The 23,650-nt window shown below is 44.4% G+C and overlaps 1 protein-coding gene across 8 annotated transcripts in view; it reads right to left on the reverse strand.

The window, feature by feature from the left end:
* The window catches only part of DGKZ (diacylglycerol kinase zeta), a 124,935-nt gene that overhangs the window by 21,119 nt on the left and 80,166 nt on the right, over positions 1-23,650 (reverse strand). For 5 of the 8 annotated variants that reach the window (XM_033149021.1, XM_033149054.1, XM_033149032.1 and 2 more), the window contains exons 2-21: positions 19,322-19,430; positions 18,405-18,500; positions 16,139-16,216; positions 15,529-15,585; positions 12,902-12,970; positions 11,181-11,252; positions 10,726-10,842; positions 10,557-10,628; positions 8,409-8,504; positions 8,194-8,276; positions 7,121-7,181; positions 6,183-6,296; positions 5,759-5,899; positions 4,157-4,235; positions 3,681-3,736; positions 3,194-3,256; positions 2,882-2,955; positions 2,632-2,743; positions 1,797-1,996; positions 383-483 (exon numbers count right to left, since the gene is read on the reverse strand). In XM_033149021.1, the coding sequence (XP_033004912.1) occupies positions 383-483; positions 1,797-1,996; positions 2,632-2,743; positions 2,882-2,955; positions 3,194-3,256; positions 3,681-3,736; positions 4,157-4,235; positions 5,759-5,899; positions 6,183-6,296; positions 7,121-7,181; positions 8,194-8,276; positions 8,409-8,504; positions 10,557-10,628; positions 10,726-10,842; positions 11,181-11,252; positions 12,902-12,970; positions 15,529-15,585; positions 16,139-16,216; positions 18,405-18,500; positions 19,322-19,430 (1,850 nt within the window). Of the gene's footprint in view, positions 1-382; positions 484-1,796; positions 1,997-2,631; positions 2,744-2,881; positions 2,956-3,193; positions 3,257-3,680; positions 3,737-4,156; positions 4,236-5,758; positions 5,900-6,182; positions 6,297-7,120; positions 7,182-8,193; positions 8,277-8,408; positions 8,505-10,556; positions 10,629-10,725; positions 10,843-11,180; positions 11,253-12,901; positions 12,971-15,528; positions 15,586-16,138; positions 16,217-18,404; positions 18,501-19,321; positions 19,431-21,258; positions 22,146-23,650 lie in introns of those variants that run through there. The other 3 variants (XM_033149001.1, XM_033149010.1, XM_033149072.1) reach the window with 2 other exon arrangements.

The raw sequence follows: 23,650 nt of genomic DNA on the forward strand, positions 1-23,650 counted from the left end.
ACACATGGGAAGCTACTTATCAGAAGGTATCTAATGGACAAAATCTTTGAGTATGTGGAATTTTAATAGGTCAGGGAGAAATGCTAGACAAGAAGCCTTCTCTCACAGATGTGGTAGCTTTGCACATACAGGGAATTTTGATGTGAGGGATCTTTTTTTAAAAAAAGACTAATTATATGGTAAGATGCTGCCATGCTAGAGTAGCACATTTGGATAGGCTGACAGAAGGGCAGAAAGTGTCTGCTTTTTACTGTCAGCCACCTGCCCACATGCTGTACTGTTATGGACAAAGGTGTGCTCCAGGAAGTTCCTGCAAGTTGTTCTTAGGCACCCTTTAGCTAAAGAGGCTCCAGCAGCCTGGGCTATGGAACCAACTACTCACAGGCCTCCTTGAGCTTCTCCTTGTCGTAGTGAAGTGCTTCGTAGTCGTGCATGCCAATTCGGCTTACGCGGATCCTTAGCCGTTCTGGAATGGGCTGCTGACTGTTTGCACAGCAGGAAGGAAAAGTGCTGATTTAATTAAGGTGGGGCTGCTTAGGGAAAGGAAGACAGCATTGTTGTGGGAAGGAAGGGAGGGAGAGAGGGGGAGATACAGGGTGTGTGTGTGGGAGAATCCCAGAATGTGACACGAAATCCCCATGTGCAACAACATTTAGCATTTAAAAACTTGTTATCTGGCTAGTGGACAGGAACTTAAAAAGTGGCAGACAGGACACCCCTGGGCCCCCGTTATGCCTCTAGCCGTGCAGGTTGCTTCCATAACACTGGCCTCAATTGCCACCTCCCATGTACAAATGCAGGCAGGCCAAAAGGAAGGGAGGCACAATTCCTGGCTTCTTTGGGAATTTGCTTCTTTATGCAAGAATGATAGAAACCTGCAGTAAGGCCTCATGGGCAACATAGAGAGGCAGGAGACCAGCACCGTCTCAGAACTGGGTCAGAGCTGAAGATGGGGGTTAAATGTTGCTAGTTCAGCGCGACAATGCCAATTGGAAGCGTAGCAAGCAGCCACGTAGATGTACCTTGGACAGGAAAACAGGCTTGCCAAGAGGGGTATGAATGCCAGGGAAGGGACAAAGCTTTCACAGATCGCCCCCTCACCCACCTTTCATTATGCCTTGAATGGGATAAGCAGCATAATAAAAGCCTTCCTTGCCACCCGCCCCCTCCCAAGCAGTACAATGTAGGAAGATCTTGTGCCACTCATTAGTGTCTAGGAGTCTGTGATACAACTCTCCACTCCCTTCCCCCAAAATAAAATACAGCAGAGAAGGAACTTTGCTTCCACAGAGCCCTCTCTGTGGGCTCATATAACCCTGCTTCCTCCATTAATCATTCAGCTGCTTGCCTTTAGGACCAGGAAAAGGCAGAGCCTTCCTGATAAAGCAGTTGAGAAAAAGCAGCTACGCTTTTATGGGGGGGGGGGGGAAGGGTGCTCGATGTCAGTGTTTTTTGGACTTCAGAAGTCTCAGTGCCGCATAGCTACAGAACCCAATACATTTGTCTGTAGAGACTTTAATTCTGTTGGGTTTTATATATCTTACATTTCATAGTATTAGAACTTGCCTTTAGGATGGTTTCCAATACATTTTAATCCAAACCTCTGGGATATAGTAGGATAGAAAATCCCACTCGACTCAACAGCTAAGCTCACAGCAGGCAGTCCTGCTAAAGGGTGAGGAAGCTCTAAGGCTCGCCGCCATGCAAAAAAGTTTATTACACTTTGAACGGGCAAAGCCACCTTCACTCCTTGCCCCAAAGCCTTGGGGGCGGTCCCTTTGTCAGGGAGAACGTACTCATTGAGCAGAGGCATGGAGTTGCGCCTCTTGGTCTTCTGCACCATGTTGGCCTGGTTGCGCAGGGATATGCGAATGCAGGAAGCCCCCAGCTTGCAGGGCTCTCCGTCCACTTGCATGGGGATGGCCTTGGACGTGGTCAACAGCACCTCCCGGCACTGGTGCAACCGCTCTCCGTGGCCGCCCACCTGCAGCGCTGCCTACAAAAGGAAGAAGAGTGTTGAACAGGAAGGGCCAACCAACGACCAACGTCAGCGGGAGATTGCACATGACCTGAACCTGGGATAAGAAATGTTTTTCCCATTACCAGCAGCATCTGAAGCTGCTGTGCAGTGACTCAGATCAACGGCTGATCTGAGTATTGCCAGCTCTGACTTGCAGTGGCTGCCCAGGGTTCCCAACAGGGGTGCTTCCCAGTTCCTGCTTCTTCTGAGGACTCTTTAATGTTTAAGTAGAGATGCTAGCAGATGAACTTGGGAGCTGAGACAACATGAATGACGTATGTCTGCCACTGAGCCAGGGGAGTGGGCTAGATGACTCTCGGGACCCCTTCCAACTCGACAGTTCTATGATTCTACCTAGTCTAATACTTGTGTCAGACAGCTCCTCTGGGCAAGCTAATAGTTAAACAACAGATAAAGAGGCTGGCACTGTCCTTGTCAGCTAGGCAGGCTTAGCGGCAGCTTAGCTGGCCTTGCTTACTTGTTCAGGTTGCACCAGTGTTAGTGTTATAGAGGTCAGAAGTTCCCGTCCCCCTCCCCACCCCCAAAATCCAGCTGCATCTGCTGTCCTTGATGACCCCAGAGATCAGCCATCAGGAGCTGCCTTGGCTTACCAGGGATGTCATGGTGAAGCCGATGACCTCAAGGCAGCCGTCATCATGGCGCTGGGGTTCAAAGTCATGGTGCTCCCCGGGGTTGCCCCAAGGCATGGTGCCTGCGCAGTACCTGCACGTAGACAGGGAGGAGGGAAAGTGTGTTGGGGGCAGAGGATAGCACACCTCTGATCCCAGAGCAGTGGGAGGGAGTCAAAGGAGGGGGAAACACAGCTTGACATGCTCCCCGACAGGGAGAGTTACCACTCACCTTGGAATGTTTAGGAAGACGAGGCATTGTGGCTTCAGATCTTGGATTTTGGGGGTCAGGTCTGTCCCATCACACTAATGAAAGAGGAAAAGGCGACAGTCAGCTGTCAAGGCTGGCTGCAGCACAGAAGAACCTCAGGCGTTCTTTCTATCCCTTTCGTGAGGGAAGAAAATTCTTAGTGCCTTGATCTTTCCCAAATATGCACTTGTCCTCTCCGCAGGGTTTATCTTTAACACGGCAGCAGAATGACCTTCTCAACCCAATCAATAACCAGTGCCCTCCAAGTGCCTGTTGGCCCCACAGCTCACTCACCACCAGTTTGATGTGTTTCGCTAAGTCTCTGGAGCTCCCCATGAGGAAATCGGAAAACGCCGTCTGCCAGAAGAAGAGAAACCGAGTTAGTTCACAGAGGCTGACCAGGCACTGACTAATTTCAAACGGCGCTCTTGAGAAGCACTTTGATCCCCACTCATCATGTTGCCTTGGCTCCACTAACCTCTTCCCCGCTGGAAACAAGGCATGCACCCCAGTCAGGATTAAATCCCATCTTCCCGCCCATCAAATGATGTCACCAGTGATGTCAGTTTATGGGTAGGATATGGGGAACTGACCCCCCCAAGATTGGCCCACAGGATGGAAGTTCCCTACCCCTGTTCTAAAGGCTTCCCTGGGAAGAAAAACATTACAGTATGGCCTGCCCTCCAGGTGCTCCACATGTTGCAATGAAAAACTTTAGGGACACTGAGACCAAGGCAACAATTCCTAACTGGGCTGCGAAAGGACTTCCCAGTGAACTTACCCCAGCATAGAACATTTTATTCCGAAATCGGCTGTTAAATTTCTCTGGATTGGCTTCTGCAGAAAAAAAAGGTTGCTATGGTTTACTTGTTGCCAGAAGTCACATTTCTGTGTGCATGACCGGTAAAATCACAGAAGCACCTTCTCTGCATGTGCATCTCCCCACATTAGAAAAAGCAGCAGAAAGTCTCTAGTCCCCCACCCAATATACCCAACCAAAGTTGACCATCTCTTGCCACAATGCGCTCACACAGCACTCTACTGTATGACAGGATTAGGGGGTTAGTGTTGGTTAGCACAAATAATAGCATGGACCTTTACCCCTCTCGTTGAAAGGAAAGGCATTTGTTGTACCTTGAAGCCAATTCCTTGTCACTTTCTTCTCCTTCCTGATTAAGCCCTCTGCATTCAGCTCATGGCCTATGAGCATGGCACACTGAGAGCACTGGCCACATCCCACCTGTTGTTGCTATTTACCTCGGGACTCATGGAATTCCAGTGTCACCCGGGCGTCAAAACCAAGGCTGAAATAATTGTTGAAGACATCAAGAGGGAGCTAAAATTGAGAGTGAGAGAAACACCACTAAATCTGAGACACCGATGAAGGTGAAATGACTTTTCAACGATTCTAAAAATACCTATATGTGACTAAGCAAAGCAGAATTCAATGGAAAAATGCTCTCCTACCCATGAGGGTGATAGATGGGGTGAAACAGTAGCTAGGACAACAGTGCCATGAACATCAAGAGACAAGAAGACTACTAGGGATGAAAAGCCCTGGAGTAGGGAGCCTTAAAGAGTGCTTTAAGGTTAAAAATAGAGACTGGAGATCCTTAGAAATATGCCATGGTGGGTTTTTGTTGATTTTGTTTTAATTTTAATTTATAACAAAGAAACAAAACCTTTCAATAATCATTCAACAATATTTCTAACATTTTAACCTCGATTTCCCTCCTCCTCTTTCTGCGGTTCCTTAAAGTTTTTTTTTCCTTCCCCCACCACACCCCCTGCATATCCCAATTATTTCAACTTATTCTTTTGATTATCTGTTATCATATATGTTTTAGAAACTGCAAGTTTCTACAGCAATCCTGCTAGTGTCTTAATCTGTTTGCAATTTGCTTGTAAATATTCAACAAAACATTTCCATTCCTTAATAAAAAGTTTGTTGTCTTGGTTTCTTCATTCTTCCGGTTAAGTTTTGCCATTTCTGCATATTCCATTAATTTCTGTTACAGGTGGGTAGCCGTGTTGGTCTGCCATAGTTGAAACAAAATAGGAAACAAAATAGGAAATTCTTTCCAGTAGCACCTTAGAGACCAACTGAGTTTGTTCTTGGTATGAGCTTTCGTGTGCATGCACACTTCTTCAGATACACTGAAACAGAAGTCACCAGATCCTTAAATATAGTGAGGGAGTGGGGAGGGGTATTACTCAGAAAGGTGGTGGGAATGGGTGATCAGCTGATAGGTGTGGAAAACCTGTTGACTAACGGCTGCAATTAGTCTTGCAGGGAAAGGCAAGGGGTGAGATGGCTAAAGATAGCTTTGTTATGTATAATGAGATAAGAATCCAATGTCTTTGTTCAAACCAGGTTTCTCCATGGTTTTAAGTTTGGTGATTAGTTGCAATTCATCCACTTCTCTTTCCAGTCTATTTCTGAAATTTCTTTGTATTAATTTCTGTAAGCCATTCTTCTCTGGTTGGGACTTCTTCTTCTTTTCATTTTTGGGCAAATATCATTCTAGCGGCTGTAGTTGCATATACAAATAAGTTTCTATATTGTTGAGGTAGCTCTGATCCCACAATCCCCAAAATAAATATGCTGTGGTTAACCTTTTCACACTGGGCAAATTGGCTATCCTCCTCCTTTTCCCATCTTACTTTCTTCATTGCTACCCTAGTTGCTTACTTTACATACATGGAAAAAACCGTTAGGTTAGCTGGGGGCAGTTGCAGTTGCCACAACACACCTGACCCACCATGAAAGAAACCAGACAGAAGCATACTAGGTATACCTTTGGTGGGGAGACTGTAGCAGCTGGCCCTAAAAGGGCATGATGGTGTTGTGAGCCTCACCTTGTCTGCCGCCGTCTCATCCTTCTCTTCAGTGTTTGCCTCAGGATTTGGCTCCACCTGCAGACTCCAGCGGTCCAGCTGCACAATCTCCCCCTCTTCTACATGTGACAGGATCTTTGACAAGGGCTCATCTGTGTAACCCTGTGGGTTGAGATGTTCTCCGTTAAGAACTGACACAAGATAGCGAGCATTAAGTGACCTCCTTTCGGGAAGGGCTGTGGCTGAGTATCAAAGGTCCAATCCCCAGCATATCCAGCAGGGCTGGGATAGACATGTTCCTGAAAACCTGGAGAGCCACTGCCAGTCACTATAGATAATACTGACTTAAGAAGGACTGACTCAGCACATTCCTTTTAATCTCACACCCCACTGCTGACCTGGAACACAGTAAAGTATAGCATTGCTACCAAAGTGGCAGTCTTACCCCACCCCAGTTCAACGTCCTTGCCAGGTCATTTCCGGTCCCCAGGGGAAGAATGGCCACAGGCGGTGGAGGGTTCAGTCGCAACTGGTCCAAGATGGAGAGGATCCACCCCACCTATTTAGCCAAGAAAGACAAAGGTTCAGACAGAAATTCTGCTGGGAGCTTCCCTTGCTTTTGTTTCGGCACATGGCTGTTTTCTCAATATAGGCCAAACTCCAAAAAATGGCAAAAAGAGAGAAGCTGTTAGGAACTGGGGGGAAGGCCCCATAAGTGGCTACTAGGCCATACATTGCCAGTTAATCTAGTTTGGAACCGACTGGTCACAAGCAAAGCAAAAAAAGAATTATCTGTGAATACTAAAGAGTTATACAGAAGCAGCTCATAGTTTAGAGAGAAGTGGCATGTTGAATAAAGGTCAGCACGGTAGCAGTACCTGAGCAGTCACTGCAATGATTGACCCACCAGCCATGCTAATCACAAAACCACCAATGCAGGCCTTGCTCACAAAAACCACTGTCAATAGCATGCAATTCAGCTAGCATCTTGGTTGAAGAGGAAACACACTGCATCCTGGGCAATGTAGTATTGAATGATGCATTATAGGACTTGGTGGACCCATGCTTCGCATTTGACTCAGAGCCAATGGACTGTCTCTTAATTGGCTATCCATGACTACTATCCATGGTGGTCATGTTCTATCTGCACTGTTCAAGGTAGTACACCTCCAAATGCCAGTTGTTGGGAATCAAAAGTAGGGACAGTGTTGTTGCACTCAGGTCCTACTTGCAAGCTTCCCAGAAATGTCTGGTTGGCTACTGTATGAAGAGTCCTGGGCCAGATGGGCCTTGGGCCTGATTCTGGTCCTCTCGTGGTGTTATGGCATAAACCCTGGCTTTCTTCATAACTCATCAAGTGCTCAAGGGATCGCGGCCACTTACCGTACCATCTCCCCCACATGCCAGAATTCGTAGGTTGTGCACTTTGCGATACATCTCCAACCTGCACAAAGCCCAGAAGAAGAGATAGTTAAGAGGACAAGAACGGAATGTGCAGCATCAACAGGAAGCACCCCCTCGTTTTCATATAATCTTTCAGAAATGTAGAAGCCGAGTAAGAACCCATCAAGACACATTTGTCTTTGGAACCAATCCTCAATCTGGCATCATGCTCCCAGATAAAGCTGTATGGCCAAAATCAGAGGAAGAGGGTACTGGGAAAGAAGGACTGTACTTTGGTTTATGTAATTTAGACTAGGAATTCCCAACCCCACTTATTTGGGAGAAAGCTCCACTAAATTGAGTAGGATTTACTTTTGAGTGGACATGGGTAGGACTGCACTATTAGATTCTCCTTCCTCCAGGAAGCAGAAGGGGTCCTGGTTAGAAGGTGCAAACAGTAGTTCTTTTTTCCTGCTGCCCTTGGTCCCTAACTGAAAATAAGCATAGCTGCTAGGGACTTGCGATGAATTTGAAAAACCCAGGTTCTGCCCTGAAGTCTGCTTCATCATCTATGTGTGAAAAGTCTCTCTCTTAGCCCAGGTGGGCCCTTCAGATGTTGCTGAACAAAAATTTCCATCACCCCATGGCATTGGCCATGCCTGCTGGAGCTGATGGGAATTGCAGTTCAGCCAAAGATTCCCCAAACCTCTCTTAGCCTAATTCACCTCACAGGGTTGTTCATTTTGTTCTACTCCACTCTTTCTTTAGACCATTACCAGCACTTTTCAACTGAAAGTACTTCACTGTATATCAAGCAGTGTAAGTACCACCAGTTGAAAAGCCCTGCTTCACACAGTCAATAGTAGCTTAGATTGCATGGGTCATCCACCTTGAAAAATGGCAGAACATCAGGTGCTCCCACTCTTCTGATACTAAAATGCCACTCTCTGCTCCTTGGAAGAAAGGCAGGATGCAAAAACCCCCACCCCCGAATATGTGGAGACTTTCCCGCAAATTTTAGAAAAGGCCTCTCTACTGGGATGGGGCTAAGACTCATTCAGAAAGATACTCACGCTTCTTTGGGGCCTCCCTGGCTGAGATCAAAAACTTGTCGAGGGTTGAGGTACCACATAAATGACTGGATTATCTTTGTTCCCTAAAAAATTATGGAGAAAGAAGAGAGTCAGGAAATTAGGAAACAAACTGAAGAAGGACTGGGGCTAAAATATAGATGTGTCAGCATATGATCTGCAACCAATGGAATAAAATGCTTGAAAAACACACGTACCTGATTCCCACCACTTTTGGGGTTCACAAACACAAGCAGCGGCTTCATGAGAGGTGCTGGGACAGGCTTGATGACGAAGGGTTTCCATCGCCCTTCCTGCAAAGTAACATGAATAATGATTAAGGATAATGACCCAGGTTATGGTTAAATAAGAGCTTATGCCCAGGAAGCTCAATTTGTTTGTTTTTTTGTAGGACCCCAGTTACTATCACCACTAAAGTCTACATTACTCTGTTAGTACAAGTTGCGTAAAATTGGACAAACGTGCACAATCTGTTCTACATGGGCAAATATAAGCAGGGGTGTATTTGGGCTTCGGCAGAAGTTGGGAGTTCAATGTTCATTTCTGGTCAAGGTCTCTGGAAACAGGCATAAATATAATGGGGAAAGTTGGGCCACTGGAAGCTTCAACCATTGGTTGCCAGCCTTCTAGGTTTCATTACAAAAATACAAAGTTGTTTTCAGCCTTTTCTCCTTTTGGGCTTCAATCCCCACCATCCTGAGAAACAAGCTGTCTCCTTTTGGATTGCCACTAACGTTGCCCCAGGCAGGGAAGCAAAAGCTCCCCAAGCCTTTAATCCCACGTGATCAGTTAGCAATATTTAGGATTTATTGACAATGTGGTGTATCAAAGCAGCATTAACTAGGTTCTCCTCCGCTCAAAAACAATACTTAAATTCAGTGACTAAACCTTAATGATTTAAAATGTATTGCACGGTCCTCCATTTGCTGCAGTGCCTCTCTGCTAACAGTCAAGAGCCATCCTGTTTACTTGAAAGACATATGCACACAGCACCCTTAGTAAAGTGACAGCTGGTGACTATGCAACTAAATTGTGCATTATTAGTGATCACTGGGGACTAGTAATTCTATGACAGAAATGGGGAATCTGTGGCCCTCCAGATGTTTCTGAATCACAACGCCTATCATCCCTGGCTAGGGTTGATCAGAGTTTAGGTCCAACTATCATCAATACCAGGGTTATATTATAAAGGAGCCAAGGGAGAGGGTGGAGGGAAGTCAGGGGATTCAAGTAGTCCCATATGGATTCAATATGGATTGTATATACAGTTGTTTTAAATGTTTTATTTTCTTCTTCTTAAAAGTAATGCTTTTGTAAAAATTAATAAAAATATTATACAAAAAAATAAATGAATCCCAGGGTCCCTATCTTTGTTCTATGATGGAAAAGCAACTGAATGTGTTACTGAACCATATTTCCAGCAGAAATATAGTAGACTAGAATTCTATGGCTGACCCCTTTTCTCCTCCCATTGCAGAACAGCACAATGAAATGATGAAGCCGGAGATGATGAAGCCAGAGTTAACCAGGGTTTCCCAAGGTAGCAACCATGACTTCCCAGTTTGGACAAAATGGGAAATTATGCTTAACTGGAAACTTCCTCATGTTGCTGAAGGGTGCTGCAAAGAGGATGCTTGAGCAATCAAAATGCTCATACATACGTTTGCTCTTTAAGCCAAGATAAAATCATTCAAAGACAAACTATGTCTTCTAAAATTCATCACAGATTATATCAGAGAATTCATCATAACTGTTTTTATCTTGCATGGTTGATCATCAGTGTAAGATTATTATATTTGTATTCACACTATGGATGTGGGTTTCTCCATTTTTTGTGGTTATATACATTTAGTTACAGCGTTTAATTCTTCTTATGTTTGTTGTGCCACCTTTAAGATAAAAATGGATTTTCTATATACAATCATCAGTTTATAATGCAAGCATTTGTATTATTACATTTTGTTCAGTTCTTCTTAATTTTTGAACAGAGGATGCAGTTCTGCCCTCTCAGAGATTCCATTTGGGAGATCCCATGCAATTTCACTGTTTTTCTAGAAACAGTGGAAAATCGAAATACCTCCTCTATTTTTATATGTTAGTTAGAATGTTTGCTATTTGTAAATTAACCAAGCAATTGTTTATGAGAACACAGTTGTTGTTTTTTAAAGTCTTCCACCTCCCCCAGCATGCTAAATACATTCATAAGTAAAACACTGGAGAAAAAACCCCAAACACTAGTCTATTGCCTGGTATTTTTTTCCACTGATCTCTCAGCACCACCACCTCTTCAGTTTGTATCTTATGCCCCTTCTCAGTCTTTCCCTATCCTAGTTCTGTTGTCTGACCTCAGGACCCTTCTTGCTGGATTTCCTCCTGAACGATGTCCTCTTTTTCTTCTTACTTGACTTTAGCGGGTTCTAGAGATGAGGGGAAAGAAGAAGCAATGTAAATGATGAACTGGTTTAAATGAGGCCCCTGTTTTAAATGGAAAAGGAACCTGAGGGGGCGACCTACTTGGGGATGCCGGACCCGTAGGATCCAAGTGGGGGGGATGACAACAGCGGCATGTGCCCCTAGTGAGCAGGGCTCTTCAATGTGCTGCAGCATGAAGCATGAAACTTTACTGTGATACTGAAAGGAAAGGAAAAGGAGAGAGCCAGTTAGTGTCTACAGAACTGTCCAGGACAATCACAGTCTTTAGTGTGTGTGTCTGTTCCAAACACTGGCCACGTCTACCCACGCAGCAGAATGATGCAGAAATCAGGAGGCAAAGTGATAAGGAATGGACTGTACCACTTCAGATTGCAGGAGGCAGGATCACCATTTTTAATGTGCCCCCTACTTAAAAAAAACAACGAAACTAGAAGACTAGTACTTCCAAACTCTGGGGAAAGGGAGGCAAAGGAGGCAGAGGTGTTTGTGTTTAGAAAGGGAGGGCAATTTAGCAAACAGATACATGCTGCACTCACTGCTTGCTTACACCAGGAACAGCTGATGGCTACAATCTCCTTGCTGTGAAAGGCGAATTTCTGCTGGAAACCCTGCACAGGGAGACAGGAAAATAAGGAGAAAGTTGCACGTCACTTCAAGTTTCTTTTTTATATCATAGCAATAAACTCGTGGTCCATGAATTTACAACAACAAAGAGCCCTGTAGCATCTTTAGGAAAAAAATTAATGTAATGCAACGTGAATATGTTGTGGGCATTGGAGCAGAAAAGACTATTTACGTGTGCAACCACGGTTGTGTGGATGTTATTGATGGAAAGAAGATAAAGTCCCGACCAGAGAAGAATGGCAGATTAAGTTGATGGATTATGCCGAAAATGGCAAAAATGACCGGAAGAATCAGAAATCAGGAAGACCAAAATTTTAATAAGGAATGGGGAAAATTTATAATTTATCTTAAAAACCATTGTAATCAGTTAAAATCATTAGTAGGATTGGAATAACACTCGTAGTTTAATGGTGAATTTTGGATATAATGGAGATGTAAAAGGTTTGGATTATTATAAAAGATGCAGGAGGAAATGACTAACAATAGGACCCACAAAGGGGAGGAGGGAAGTCTAGGAGATTCTTTGGAATCTTGTTTTTACGTTGTATGCTGGATATGTGATTGTAAAACTTTAATTTGAAAAACCAAATAAATAAATTTAGTTTTAAAAAAGAAAGAAAGAATATATTGTGGCCAAATATCCTTCATCAGACACATAACTCTTGCCCCAATGTGCTGGTCTTTACAGCACCAAAAGGAAGTGTATTCCCCCCCCCCAGTCAGGGGTTTCCCCCCGGTGAGTTCCAGCACCTCTTTGGTGCATTCCAGCACCTCAGTAGCATTGCTGCATGGCGCTTGGGACTGCACACCAGAGGCTGCGGGTGGAACAGTGATTGATGGGGCGAGGAGAGGCGATCTCCACAACTTTGGGTGGGTGCTCCCCCTACGTTTCTGAAAATGGTCTGTGAATGAGAAGTTTGCCATGAATCTCAGTTATGACATAGGGGTGGTTGTTGTTGTTGCTGCTGTTGTTAATGTGATTATATAATTATATAACAATTATAATATGCTGTTGTTGTTTGGAGAAGGAAAACTCTGATCCCTCAGCGCCTTGCGGAATATCTTTGGGTGAAGAAAGGGCTAAGGAGTAAACTCTACACAAATATAGATTAGAGTCCCTAAGACTGTTGAATGGCACTTTGTATGCCTCCTTCCAGAAACTCCTGAAACCTAGCTGGTGCCAAATACATTCAGTGCTGCTCATGCGGTGGTTTGACTTCACCCAGCGAGGCACAATCTATTGTCTCCCGAGACAAACAAGATGCCAACAATAATAGTAATTTACTTCTAAACCACCCATCATTTGAGAATCACAAGGCTGCATACGACAATAAAATTCTACATTTAAAAATAAAATAAAATGCCAGGCAATTAAAAACATATTGTGCAGAAGACTCAAGTTCTCTCAAAAGCCTGAATAAACATGCCTTCAGATGGAAACAAAGAGGTGATACTGAAGAGGCCTCAGAAAGATGCGAAGCAGTGTCAGAAAACAAAACTTCAGTATCACTTCCCAGCAACTGAAGCACCTGGTATAAGCTCAAGTTGCATAAGAATCTTGACCTGAAAAGGGTTTCTGAGTTCCAGCTTCATTGTACCCTTCAAGCTATATCCGCACAGGTTTCTCCCTCACCTTTCCACACTGTCGACATTTCCCTTCCTGACGTCTCCGGTGTACCCAATGATGCCGCACAACTGTAGGCTGTGAAGAAACATGTGAACAGTTTAAAGGATGAGGAAATGGGAGAGACACATATACCATACCCTGAGCACACATCTAGGCTAGGATGCTTAGAAACTGAGGCCTCCAACGCTGCCTTGACAAACCAGAACAGAGTAAGCCGGCTTCACCTCCCCCTGATTCAGAACCCCCTCAAACTCAGAAAGTATGCCTCAGAGCCAAATACTACTTCTAAACAAGGACAAATGCAGAGCACTACCAAAGGAAAGTATTCAGCGCCCATTACTGAAGATGAAACAAGTACTTTCTTTTTAAGATGCACCAAACCAAAACTATTCAAAACGATATTTCATGGCATTGGATACAAGAATAGTCTACCACCTACATATTTGCCGCGAGTAATACCTCAAGGCTATGAGCAAGTAATCCATGTTGCAACACAGAGAGATTACGCTATATGTAGCTTTTCTTTCTGAAACGAGGTTAAATACACAGGAGTATATACACAGGCTGTGCTTAGCAGCAAAAGGAACAAATTCCTGGTCCCATTTAACAACAGGGATCCTCACGGCTTCAGATTTCTTAAATTGTTAGAAGTCGAATGAGTACAGGTCGATTAGTGAAATTACCTTACCTTAACCACAACATGAGATAGCTGCTCATTTCATAGTTATGTCGAAAACAAAGTTATGGGGGATGCAATCTGTAGCTTTGAAGGTGGCTGACAGGATGATTTTCAGCAATCCCATGCACTAAGACTTCTCTCAATGACTGAAATCAATGAACAGGGGCAAAGAGCAGGGCTTTCTCTGCAATTAAGTGCCCTCTCCCTTATTGGATTTCTTACTCTTCCCCTATACACCGCCCCGTTGCAAAGAAGAAGAAGAAGAAGAAGAAGAAGAAGAAGAAGAAGGAGAAGAAGAAAGGTCTTCCTGGCTATCTTTGTGTCTCAGAAATTAGTTAAAGGCATTTTATTTCAGCTGGTGTTCAGAGGCAGAAACAGATGCCTATTTTATGGTAACTTATTTTTTTATTCCCTGTAAATGTTTAATTGTTTACATATTTTTATGGTTGTTAATGTTTTACTACTAACTATTGCTCTATTCTTAACTGTAAGCTGTCCCAAGAGCCATTTTATAAAGGCCATGTGGTAGGATATAAATGCAATACATAAATAAATTTGTGCAAGTATTCAGCACAGACCAGAATTTACTTTTTTCCCTAGTCTCTGTTGAAAGCGAAAATTGCAAGCACGGCAACTCAGGAAAATGTGACCAGGTATTTATTTTTACGTCTTTTCCTGTACAATCTTCTTAACATTTCTTGATTACTCAGATATTCACCAGATTCACTCCAATAATGATCCTATTAGGAGTCAGAAAGGTGAGACTCAAAGATAGGCTGCACTTCTAATCTCACCAAGCCAAGAGAAAACACAACAAAAAAACAAGTCAGGATAAAACCTAAGGGTTTCAATAGTGACTTGGTTACTAAGAATGACAGTTACAGTGGTACCTCGGAAGTTGAACGGAATCCATTCCAGAAGTCCATTCGACTTCCAAAACATTCAGAAACCAAAGCTCCTGCAGCCAATCGGAAGCTGCGGAAGCCACGTCAGATGTTTGGGTTCCAAAGAACGTTCGCAAACTAGAACACTCACTTCCGGGTTTGCGACATTTGGGAGCCAAAACGTTCGACTCACAAGGCGTTCGGGATCCAAGGTACAACTGTACACCTTCCACCATTGGGAATGCTATGTCTATTTTAAAATTGCTTGGCTCTTTAAAAATATGTTCGAAGGAAGATTCCTTTAGGCCTATATCCAGTTTGAGAGCTGGTGCAAAGTCTGTTCAGGTGAAGCACAGGTTCAAGTTTTCTCTATGAAGCTGTAAGCATGCGGATGTGTTAAAATCTCCTTTCAAGTATGGACGCTGCCTGATGGTTTGCCAGTATGGATACTCATTGGCCCAGCCCTCTACCTTTCAGCACCATGGAGAGTTCTCTCCCTCTAGGGACAGAACTAAGTGGTGGAAGTATGCCGTGACTAGCCATGCACTCCCCAGCATGCACCAGTCCCTCCAGAGGTTATCACTAGTAGCTCAGGAGTAGTCAATGATGTTTTTGGGCTACAACTCCCATTACCCCTGATCACTAGTCATACTGGTTGGTGCTGATGGGAGTTGTAGCTCAACAGCATCTGAATGGCATAACACTGGCTACCTCTGTACTAACTGGTAAATTAGTCCACTCCTTCCTTAGATTAGAAAACTCCACTCATTACTATAATGTATAAACAATCCCTGAATAACAGATAATGGGTAGCACCTCACTGTTGTACCTCAATGTGCAGATTTTCAAAAGAAATGCTCAGGAGGGATGGGCCACAGCATGTCTTTTACTGCTCAGACACAAGTTAGCACCTCAAGTTCAGGGAGGCATACAACTTTACACCTGGCTATGGGCAGTTTGTCACCTCAGAACTGAATGACACCAAAGATTTCACAGCCATCTGCATCAAAGAGTGCATGCACATAATTTCCTTGTGCTACAAATCAATAAACAGTCCACAAAGCTCTTACCTCTCGGACATTTCTTGATCCAGATTCCCTGAAGGAAGGCTTGCATCGGAAATTTATCTGTGGATTTAACAGAAAGATGGGTGGAAAGCTTTTTTTTTTTTTTTTTAAAAAAGAAATAACATAAAATGTGAAGCATTTCTGTCCTGTGAGGAATACATTATTTGACATTCCCTCTTTCCTCCCACTCAGTCCTCTCAATGAATAATTGAGCATATGCACATATGAGATTACTTTATATTGAGTCAAGCCACCAATTCATCTAGCTCAATACTATCTATTCTAACTGGCAGCAGCCCTGCAAGGCCTCTCAGAGAGGCATTTCCCAGCCCTGCTGCTTGAAATCATTTAAGTGGAGATACCAGAAACTGAACCCAAGGCCAACTGAATGCAAAGCTATCGGCTTTGGCATCTCTAAATGCAAAAGTTATTTGCCTACAGAGTCAAGAAGGAACAAAATATGACAGAGAGAGCTCGGTTCTTAGGAATTTCTCCTAGCAGGCATATAAGCGTTCGTGGAAATTGGATCAGGCAGGAATGTTCCTTTTTTAAAAGGAGGTTGATATCCCATCTCTCCAAGTGCAGCACAAGAGCTTAACTAGATTTTACTCACTTTCTCTAGCTGTTCTATGCAGGGCGTGTGGACTACAATCTTGCAGGCAGCACACTTGCGCTTGGAGAGAGGTTTTTGCTGCAAGACAAGGAAAACAAGAAAGTTTATATCATCTGTGAGTGACTGGCAAGCCTGCAACAAGCTCAACATCCAAATAACTGCTTGTGCAGAGAAGAAACCATATGGAACACACAAGCGTTGGGTAGGAATGCTGCAGGTAATGGCCTCCTTTTCATTCTTCCATCCCAATATATGCACCAGGGGAGAGGATGGAGATGGAACTGATTGTGCAACGAGTGCATTACCTCCCACTTTTGTTGGCCATAATGAAGCAAATGGAATCCAGGCACTGAAATATATTGACCGACTGATCACAGTCCCCTACCCACAAAGCAAAGGGTGCCATCAAAGGGATAGCTGGGAATATGTATTTATTTCTATCGTTCTGTATACTTGAGGTGGATTCTCATTTTTTTCAAAAGCCTTATAAATTAAAAACATAAAGCACCATGCAATCAGGGGGAGAATTACAAGCTAATTTAGACGAATTTGCATCAAGGAAATTTCTTCCAGTTCTACAAGATAAACATAAAGCTTGTGATTGCATTTCCTCCTGCTTTTCTTTATTTTTAAATCTTCCTGGAAAGCTTTTTTCAGTGTGACTCACCCTTTTAAGGCAGCCACGACAGCTACAGACACACAGTACAAAAGGGGGAGGAAAATCCTGAATTCTAATACTAATAAGATACAATGGCTAGAATGAATAAAATTCATTTAGGGCAGTTTGTAGAATTTGCTACTTAAAAAAAAAAAGTTGGGAGGGCAAGGGAGGTCACCGAATGCTGAACACGTATGCAGAGATAAGGAGTGTGTGGACATTCAGCAGAATTACCAACTTATCATCACAGAATAATAGAAGTGTAGAGTTGGAAGGGACCTCAAGGGTTCTCTTGTCCAACTCCCTGCAATGCAGGAATATCAACTAGAGCATTCATGAATGATGGCCATCCAACCTCCACTTAAAGGAAGGAGTGTCCACCACCTCTTGTGAGAGTCTTACTGTCAGAAAGTTCTTCCTGATGTTTAAGTTGGAATCTCCTTTCTTGTAACTCCACTGGTTTGGGTCCTACCCTCCAGATCAGAAGAAATCTTCTCTTTTTCCAGGATAAACATACCCAGCTCCCTCAACCGTTCCTCACAAGGCTTGGTTTTCAGACCCTTGATCCACTTGGTCGCCCTCCTGCCCATCTAGCCCACTATCAAGAGTGGCAATTCGTTCAAGGCCCCAGGCAGTGTTGCTACCTCCAATCTTTCCTAGCGAGTGATGCTGGGGGAAATGAGTCTGGGTCCTTATGGGTGGTATTCAACCAGGTTTTACCCAGAATCAACCCACTTATTCATATTCATGAATTTCAATGGATCTACTCCCAGTAAAACTTAGTTGAATACCACCCTAAGGACACAAAGCATGTCCTCTGCTGCTGAACCACCGTTCTCTATTACACATGAAGCTGCTTTGCACAGCATGACTAGTTTGCCCTTGCACTGCTTTCCCTCAAATTGTTAAAAGAAGACATGGGCAGGGTGGGGGGAATTTTGATCGGGACCATGCCAGGAGCAAAGAGTTTAAGACCTGCTTGGTAGTCCCAACCCAGTTCAGGTCCTCCACCTCCAGGTTTTTGTTTTTTTAAGAGCTACAAAAGAACAACCTATGCAGCAAAGATCACATCTAGTTTGACACAGAGGCTGTTGCCTGACTGGCAGCAGTTCTCCGAGACCCTTTTAAATGGAGCTGCCAAGGACCTTCTGCACAAAAATCTCATGCTCCACCACCAATACACTGCCCCACTTTTACTTAGACATTTTTGTAGAAATACGCTGTAAATGTGCAGGTTCTCTCTGTGCAGCTAATAACACTTAAAACACACACACACACACTGCAATTCAAAACAATAAGCAGAAAGTTTTCTCATGTTCATATTTCCAGATTTTGTGCTAGACACCAAATCCCACAATTTATGCTAAGTATCCTTTAAAAATCACCAGGTGCAAATACCCACTGCATAAATAGAAGTGATGTGAAGGACCACTCCCCCCCCCCCTACACCACCTTCATTTTCCCAAAGAAAAATATTTGCTCACTGCTTGATGGTGTTCTGGGATGTGCAATGTAAGGCATTTTTTTGTTTCCTCCACTAGATGGTGGTGCAGACTCACACAAAAATCAAGTTTACCAGTTAGGGGGCACCCTCTTGCTAAGACTTACCAGCATTTTTGCAACACAGTTTTGTTCCCCCACATAGCAGAAGTCCCCAGAGACATTGGTTTCAAACCAAATGTGCTCCCCGTAAACTGCAGCCTCCTGAAAGACAGAAGTAATGGTGTCATTCCACAGTGCTGTTGCAGAGTCACACTCAGTTCAGAACCTGGCCACAATTCCATCTGGTCATTAGCTTCAAGGGAACTAACTTGACTCTCCATTTCAGACCCACAGATGAACTGAGTAACCAAGCTTCTTTCGGGCAAGACTCCACCGCCACACACATGCAGCGGCACCATCCCGTTGCACATTCTGCTTCCCTGTGCCCACCAGTTATTTGCCACTGACCTGAAGCAGGCACAAGGAAAGGATTTGGTTCAGCCTACAAGCACGACATACCAATGGCTCTGGCCAATGGCAAACATAGAATGGCCAAATACTTTCAGGTATAGATATGGGGACAGGAGGGGACTTGCCGATGTGGCAGGAAATAAACAGATTTCAACATGTGGCTCCCATTTGACCTTCATGGGTTAGCTTTGAGTTCATCCACATGGCAGCTTCCCTTTCTGCCAGTTGATTGCTGTAACGCAGAGCACAACCAGAGCTACAGGAACCATCCTGTGGAAACTCAGGTACCATCACTCCAGAGAAATGCACTACTTTTTTCCTGTCTTTCTCCCATGGAACTCAAGGTGATGCTTATAGGGTTCTGTGCCATCTCCCATACAGGCACTGACCAGACCTGGTTGGCTTCAGCAAGGCTGATGCATCAAGAGACTACATCCTGGCCAATGATACTCTTGTTCCAGAAAGCCACCTGGGTGTGGATTTGTACTGGGCGAAACTTATGCAGCTGAGCCAGTGGGAAAGAACCCGTTCGTTATCTTTTCCCGCCCCCAAGGGGAGAAGGTAGAACTTACGCTCCAGTCGACAGTACTGCGGATCTCCCTGTCTGAATCGCTTCTCAGGGTTAGTGGGGGGGTTGGCTGGGCTACCAGGTGCTGGAGACCAGACTTGGCAATAGCTTTTCTGAAAGACAGGAAGAAGATTGTCCATAAAACACCTGGAATCATATTAATCATTACTATTCCTAAATGCAGCATTTGCAAGCCTTCTGGGGGGAAAGGATGCTAAAAAGAAAGTCATTCCATGTGTTAATATCAATACCAAAAAGCTGCCTAAAATGAGGCAGAAATTATAGGATATCACAGAGCAGGTAATACTTACCGAACTCAGCAGTAGGCAGTGAGTTTCATTTTCTACCTTCCGGTAGTGAAAAACAAACTATTCTTCATAACCGCTTTAAGTCATGCCACACAGCAACTACTAATAAATGCAAAGATACTGGCATGCTGAAATTCACCATGTGGATTGGGCATTTTGTACCATGCCACTGCAAACACCAGCCATGAAGAAAGGCACGCGGTGGTTTAGTTAACAAAATCCAAGTGGCAGTTAAATGTATACTATTGCCATGAATCCTTCCTCCCAAAGGTATGTGTGTGTGTAAAATATTCCATGAACAGATCACTATTCTCTCAAGTGGATGAAGACTAATAACACAATAACACAGGCTTGTGAGACTCCTGGGAAGATGAAACAGAGCCCAGGTTTTCTGCTGCTTCTGAAGCAAAACATTCCAAGGCTAATTGGGGTGAGAATGGGAGAAGCAGCTCTGGGCATCTCAGAATTTTAGAGTGCATATTTAAGATCACACATGGGTTTTACTCTAGATCAATTCATCAAGGACAAATCATATTTGTTTCTTTTGTCCTCCTCACAATATGCATGTGTGTGTGTGCGCGCGCGCAAGCAAACACACACACACACACACATTTTTATCCCATCCTTCTTCCAAGTAACTCAAAGGCTCAAAAACTCTCAGATTCAGGTGAGGCTGAGAACACACAAATGGCCTGAGTTACCCCAGTCAACTTTGTAGCTAAGCAGGGATGTGAATCCACCTAAGTCAAACATGGTAGCACTACACCACACACAATCAATGTTACAGTAATAAAGGCCCTTAAAAACTATTATTATTATTATTATTATTACTATTACTATTATTATTATTTTCTATCTTTGCCACTTCTGAATGCTTTTCCTACCCTCTTCCTCTCTCTGTCTCTCTCTCTCTCTCTGTGTGTGTGTGTGTGTGTGTGTTGTGAAATTGTGTAAAGGGACATTAAAGCCATACATGTAATCTTTTGTGTGCGTCTTAATACAGTAATTGGTCAGAGTTGCTGCTCGTTTCATACAAAGACCTTTTACAGGAATCTGGCTCCTCCATCATTCAAACACCACATCCAATTTGCAATTCTTGGCCAAGGTAAAAGGCAACCTCCAATACCAAACAGACTTTGTGGGGAAATGCAGGAAAACAGCCAGCTCTTTGATGGAAGAGCACCCTAAAGGACCACATGAAGGATCCCTTTTTCATGACAGATCCCTTATTCAACCACATTATGCCGCTATCTGGGTAGGGTCACGGCAGCCAGGAGACCGACGCAGTGCAGAGGTGTAAAATGTCACACTTGGAAACTCCCATGTTCAAATCCCTGCTTGGCTATGATGCTTACTGGGTGTCCTTGGGTGACTCACTTTCTCTCAGCCGAATGAACTCAGAATTTCTTGGAGGAAGAGCCAGACAGAAGTGCAACTGGCAGAAAGGGGGGGGGGAGAGAGAGAGAGACCCACTGCACCTGTCCTGTTCTCAGAAAGACACAGCTCAAGCATGCTTCTTTCATAACTGATCAATCTGCAAGAAAGCACTGTGGTTGTGCGTCAGGGCTGTGCTGCTGCTCTCCCCTCCACCTCTACCCCAATGAGTTTAGTACCCCGATAAAGCCATACATACGGCAGTAGGGCTCTGCAACCTTCAGTGGAGTCGCTGCCGCAGCCATTGTGGGCAGGATCCATTCCCAGGCATTTATGGGTAGTCAACGCCAGCCAACTGGTCCCAAGAGGAACCTTCCACCTCCTGGCAGCCCTCCGCGTCCTGCATGACTGGAGCAAAGCACCCGGCTTGGGGGTTTCACTTGAGCGCCGCCTCTGGCTCAAGCATCTGTAGCTGCCTTGGAGCCCATAGGCTGCTCTTCTGTGCACAAACTCTGCTGGGAGGAGGTGGGAGGACCTGCGGCGCAGGTAATGAGGGTCTCGCAGGAGAAGCCTCGGGTCGGCAGGGTGCTGCGTGGCAGGACCGGGACACCGCGAAAGCTCAGCTTGCAGCTCCTTCCTCTCCTGCTCTGCTCTCAGGCCAGATCCTTCAGAGCCTGAAGAGGCAGCTTCCTCACTCCAGTCGCTCTCCACAAGCCCCTCCTTGGGGGACTCTGAGCTGGAGCTCTCAGTGCAAGGTGACTGTCTCCTTTCTTCTGCCTCATACACCTGGATGAGGCTGGCCAGCAGCAAGGAGGGCCCTATGAGATGAGTATCTATGGCGCGTACTCGCCCCCCACGCTTCTTCTGGACGGAAAACCGAGGGCTCAGGCGAGGGGTCGTGGTGCTGGATCGCCTCCTGCTGGAACTCGCCCTGCGTTTGTGCCGGGAGCCCAAGCAAGACAGCCCTTGCAGCTGAGAACAGGATTTGCGGCGGTGTTGCGTTAGGGTGGCAGAGGGCTGGCCCACCACAGAGCGCCGCCTTGCTTTGCTGGCCGGCAGGGCCACCACACTGGTGCGCCGGGGCCCTAGCGGCGCAGTCTTCTTCCTGAAGTGCCTTTTGAAAAAGGATTCCATAGCACATGGGGGCTGTTGACAAATAAACCAGGTGTTTTAAATGAGGACTCACCCTCCCACCTACCTAACCTGGCCTTCAAGATCTAAATGAAGAAATCATGGGGCACCCCAGGCTCCGAGCACTACTTGGGACACCAGACCCGATCCTCCCCAACCCTCCGAGCTCCAGCCAATTGTTTTTGGCCATAACCAGCTTCTGACGCCCAAACAACAAGCCATCTAGGACCCTCTCACTCAGTGGAGCCCAGTCACCCAAAATATCCAATTCGCCACACAGCACTAGGGGAAGAGGAAGGGGGAGAAAGAGAAAGAGTTTCACTTATGGGGAGTTTACTAAGCCAGAAAACTAGTACTGGTGTTATTGTTATTTGTGGCCAATCTGAATGTGGAAAAATGCAAGAACTGATAACGGTGCAGAAATGGCTACCATGTGACACTTGGTAGTTCCCAACACAAACTCTGAGGCACATGGGTGAAATCTAAGTGTCAGCCAGTCAATGGTTCATACTAAAATTATATGCTTTGGCTCCATGGACTTTTTCTGTATCTGCTGTATCCCATAACAAGCAACAAGCATTTATATAAAGGCACCACCACTTGTATATAAATACGCAAAAAATATAGGAAGCAGGTAACCTTAAATGAGGTGTCAAGGATAAAAGCTGCTCAGGCTACTTCTGTTCTATTTTAAAACAGCCTGAGCCTGAGTGCAAACAAAATGCACGTTGGTGCAATCTGCTTCCTGCTTGTCAACTGTACACAGAAGATCAAAACTGGAAGAACAGAACATTTTCCATTTTGTGAAATTTAAAGCTCAGTTTTTTTTAAAAAAAATTGTCCAATAGAAAAACAGTCAGAAGCAGACTAAGAATGAGACAAAAGATAACAAAAGATGGGTCTGTGAAGCAATAGCAGAGCTCTACTGGTGCCTAATAATGGAACAACAGGAATTCTTTTTCTTTTCTTTTTCTTTTAACTACTTGCCAGCACTCACTGATCGGGTGAATAGATGCTCAATGAATACTTTAACTGCTCAGAGTTCTAAAAAATAATTGTACCCGAGGTCTCTTATCTTTCTATATCTGCAACAAGCCCTCTGTTCAATCACAAGCGTAAAACGCATTTTAGTTCCCTGTTAGTCATTCTCTCTATATGATAAAATCGAAAATTCTTTCTAGTAGCACCTTAGAGACCAACTGAGTTTGTTCCTGGTATGAGCTTTCGTGTGCATGCACATGTGAGTAAACTTCAAAAAGCTTTTTTTTTCAAGTAACAGTAATTCTTAAAAGTCAGAATTATCCAAATCTCACTGCAAGGCTCAGCAACCATTTCAATCTGCAACTGGATATTCATACGTTTTGTGCAGAGCAAAAATCACTCATGTTTCTTGATTTAATCTATAGCTCCTAGTTTTGATAGGATATCAAGAGACAGTAATCTGATGATATCCAGGTATCCCACACACCTGCCATGAGGCCAAAACTTTTCAGAAGTCTGTTAAAACTGGGCAGGCAGAT

The sequence above is a fragment of the Lacerta agilis genome, chromosome 1, assembly GCF_009819535.1.
Source record: "Lacerta agilis isolate rLacAgi1 chromosome 1, rLacAgi1.pri, whole genome shotgun sequence".
NCBI classification, from domain to species: Eukaryota; Metazoa; Chordata; class Lepidosauria; order Squamata; family Lacertidae; genus Lacerta; species Lacerta agilis.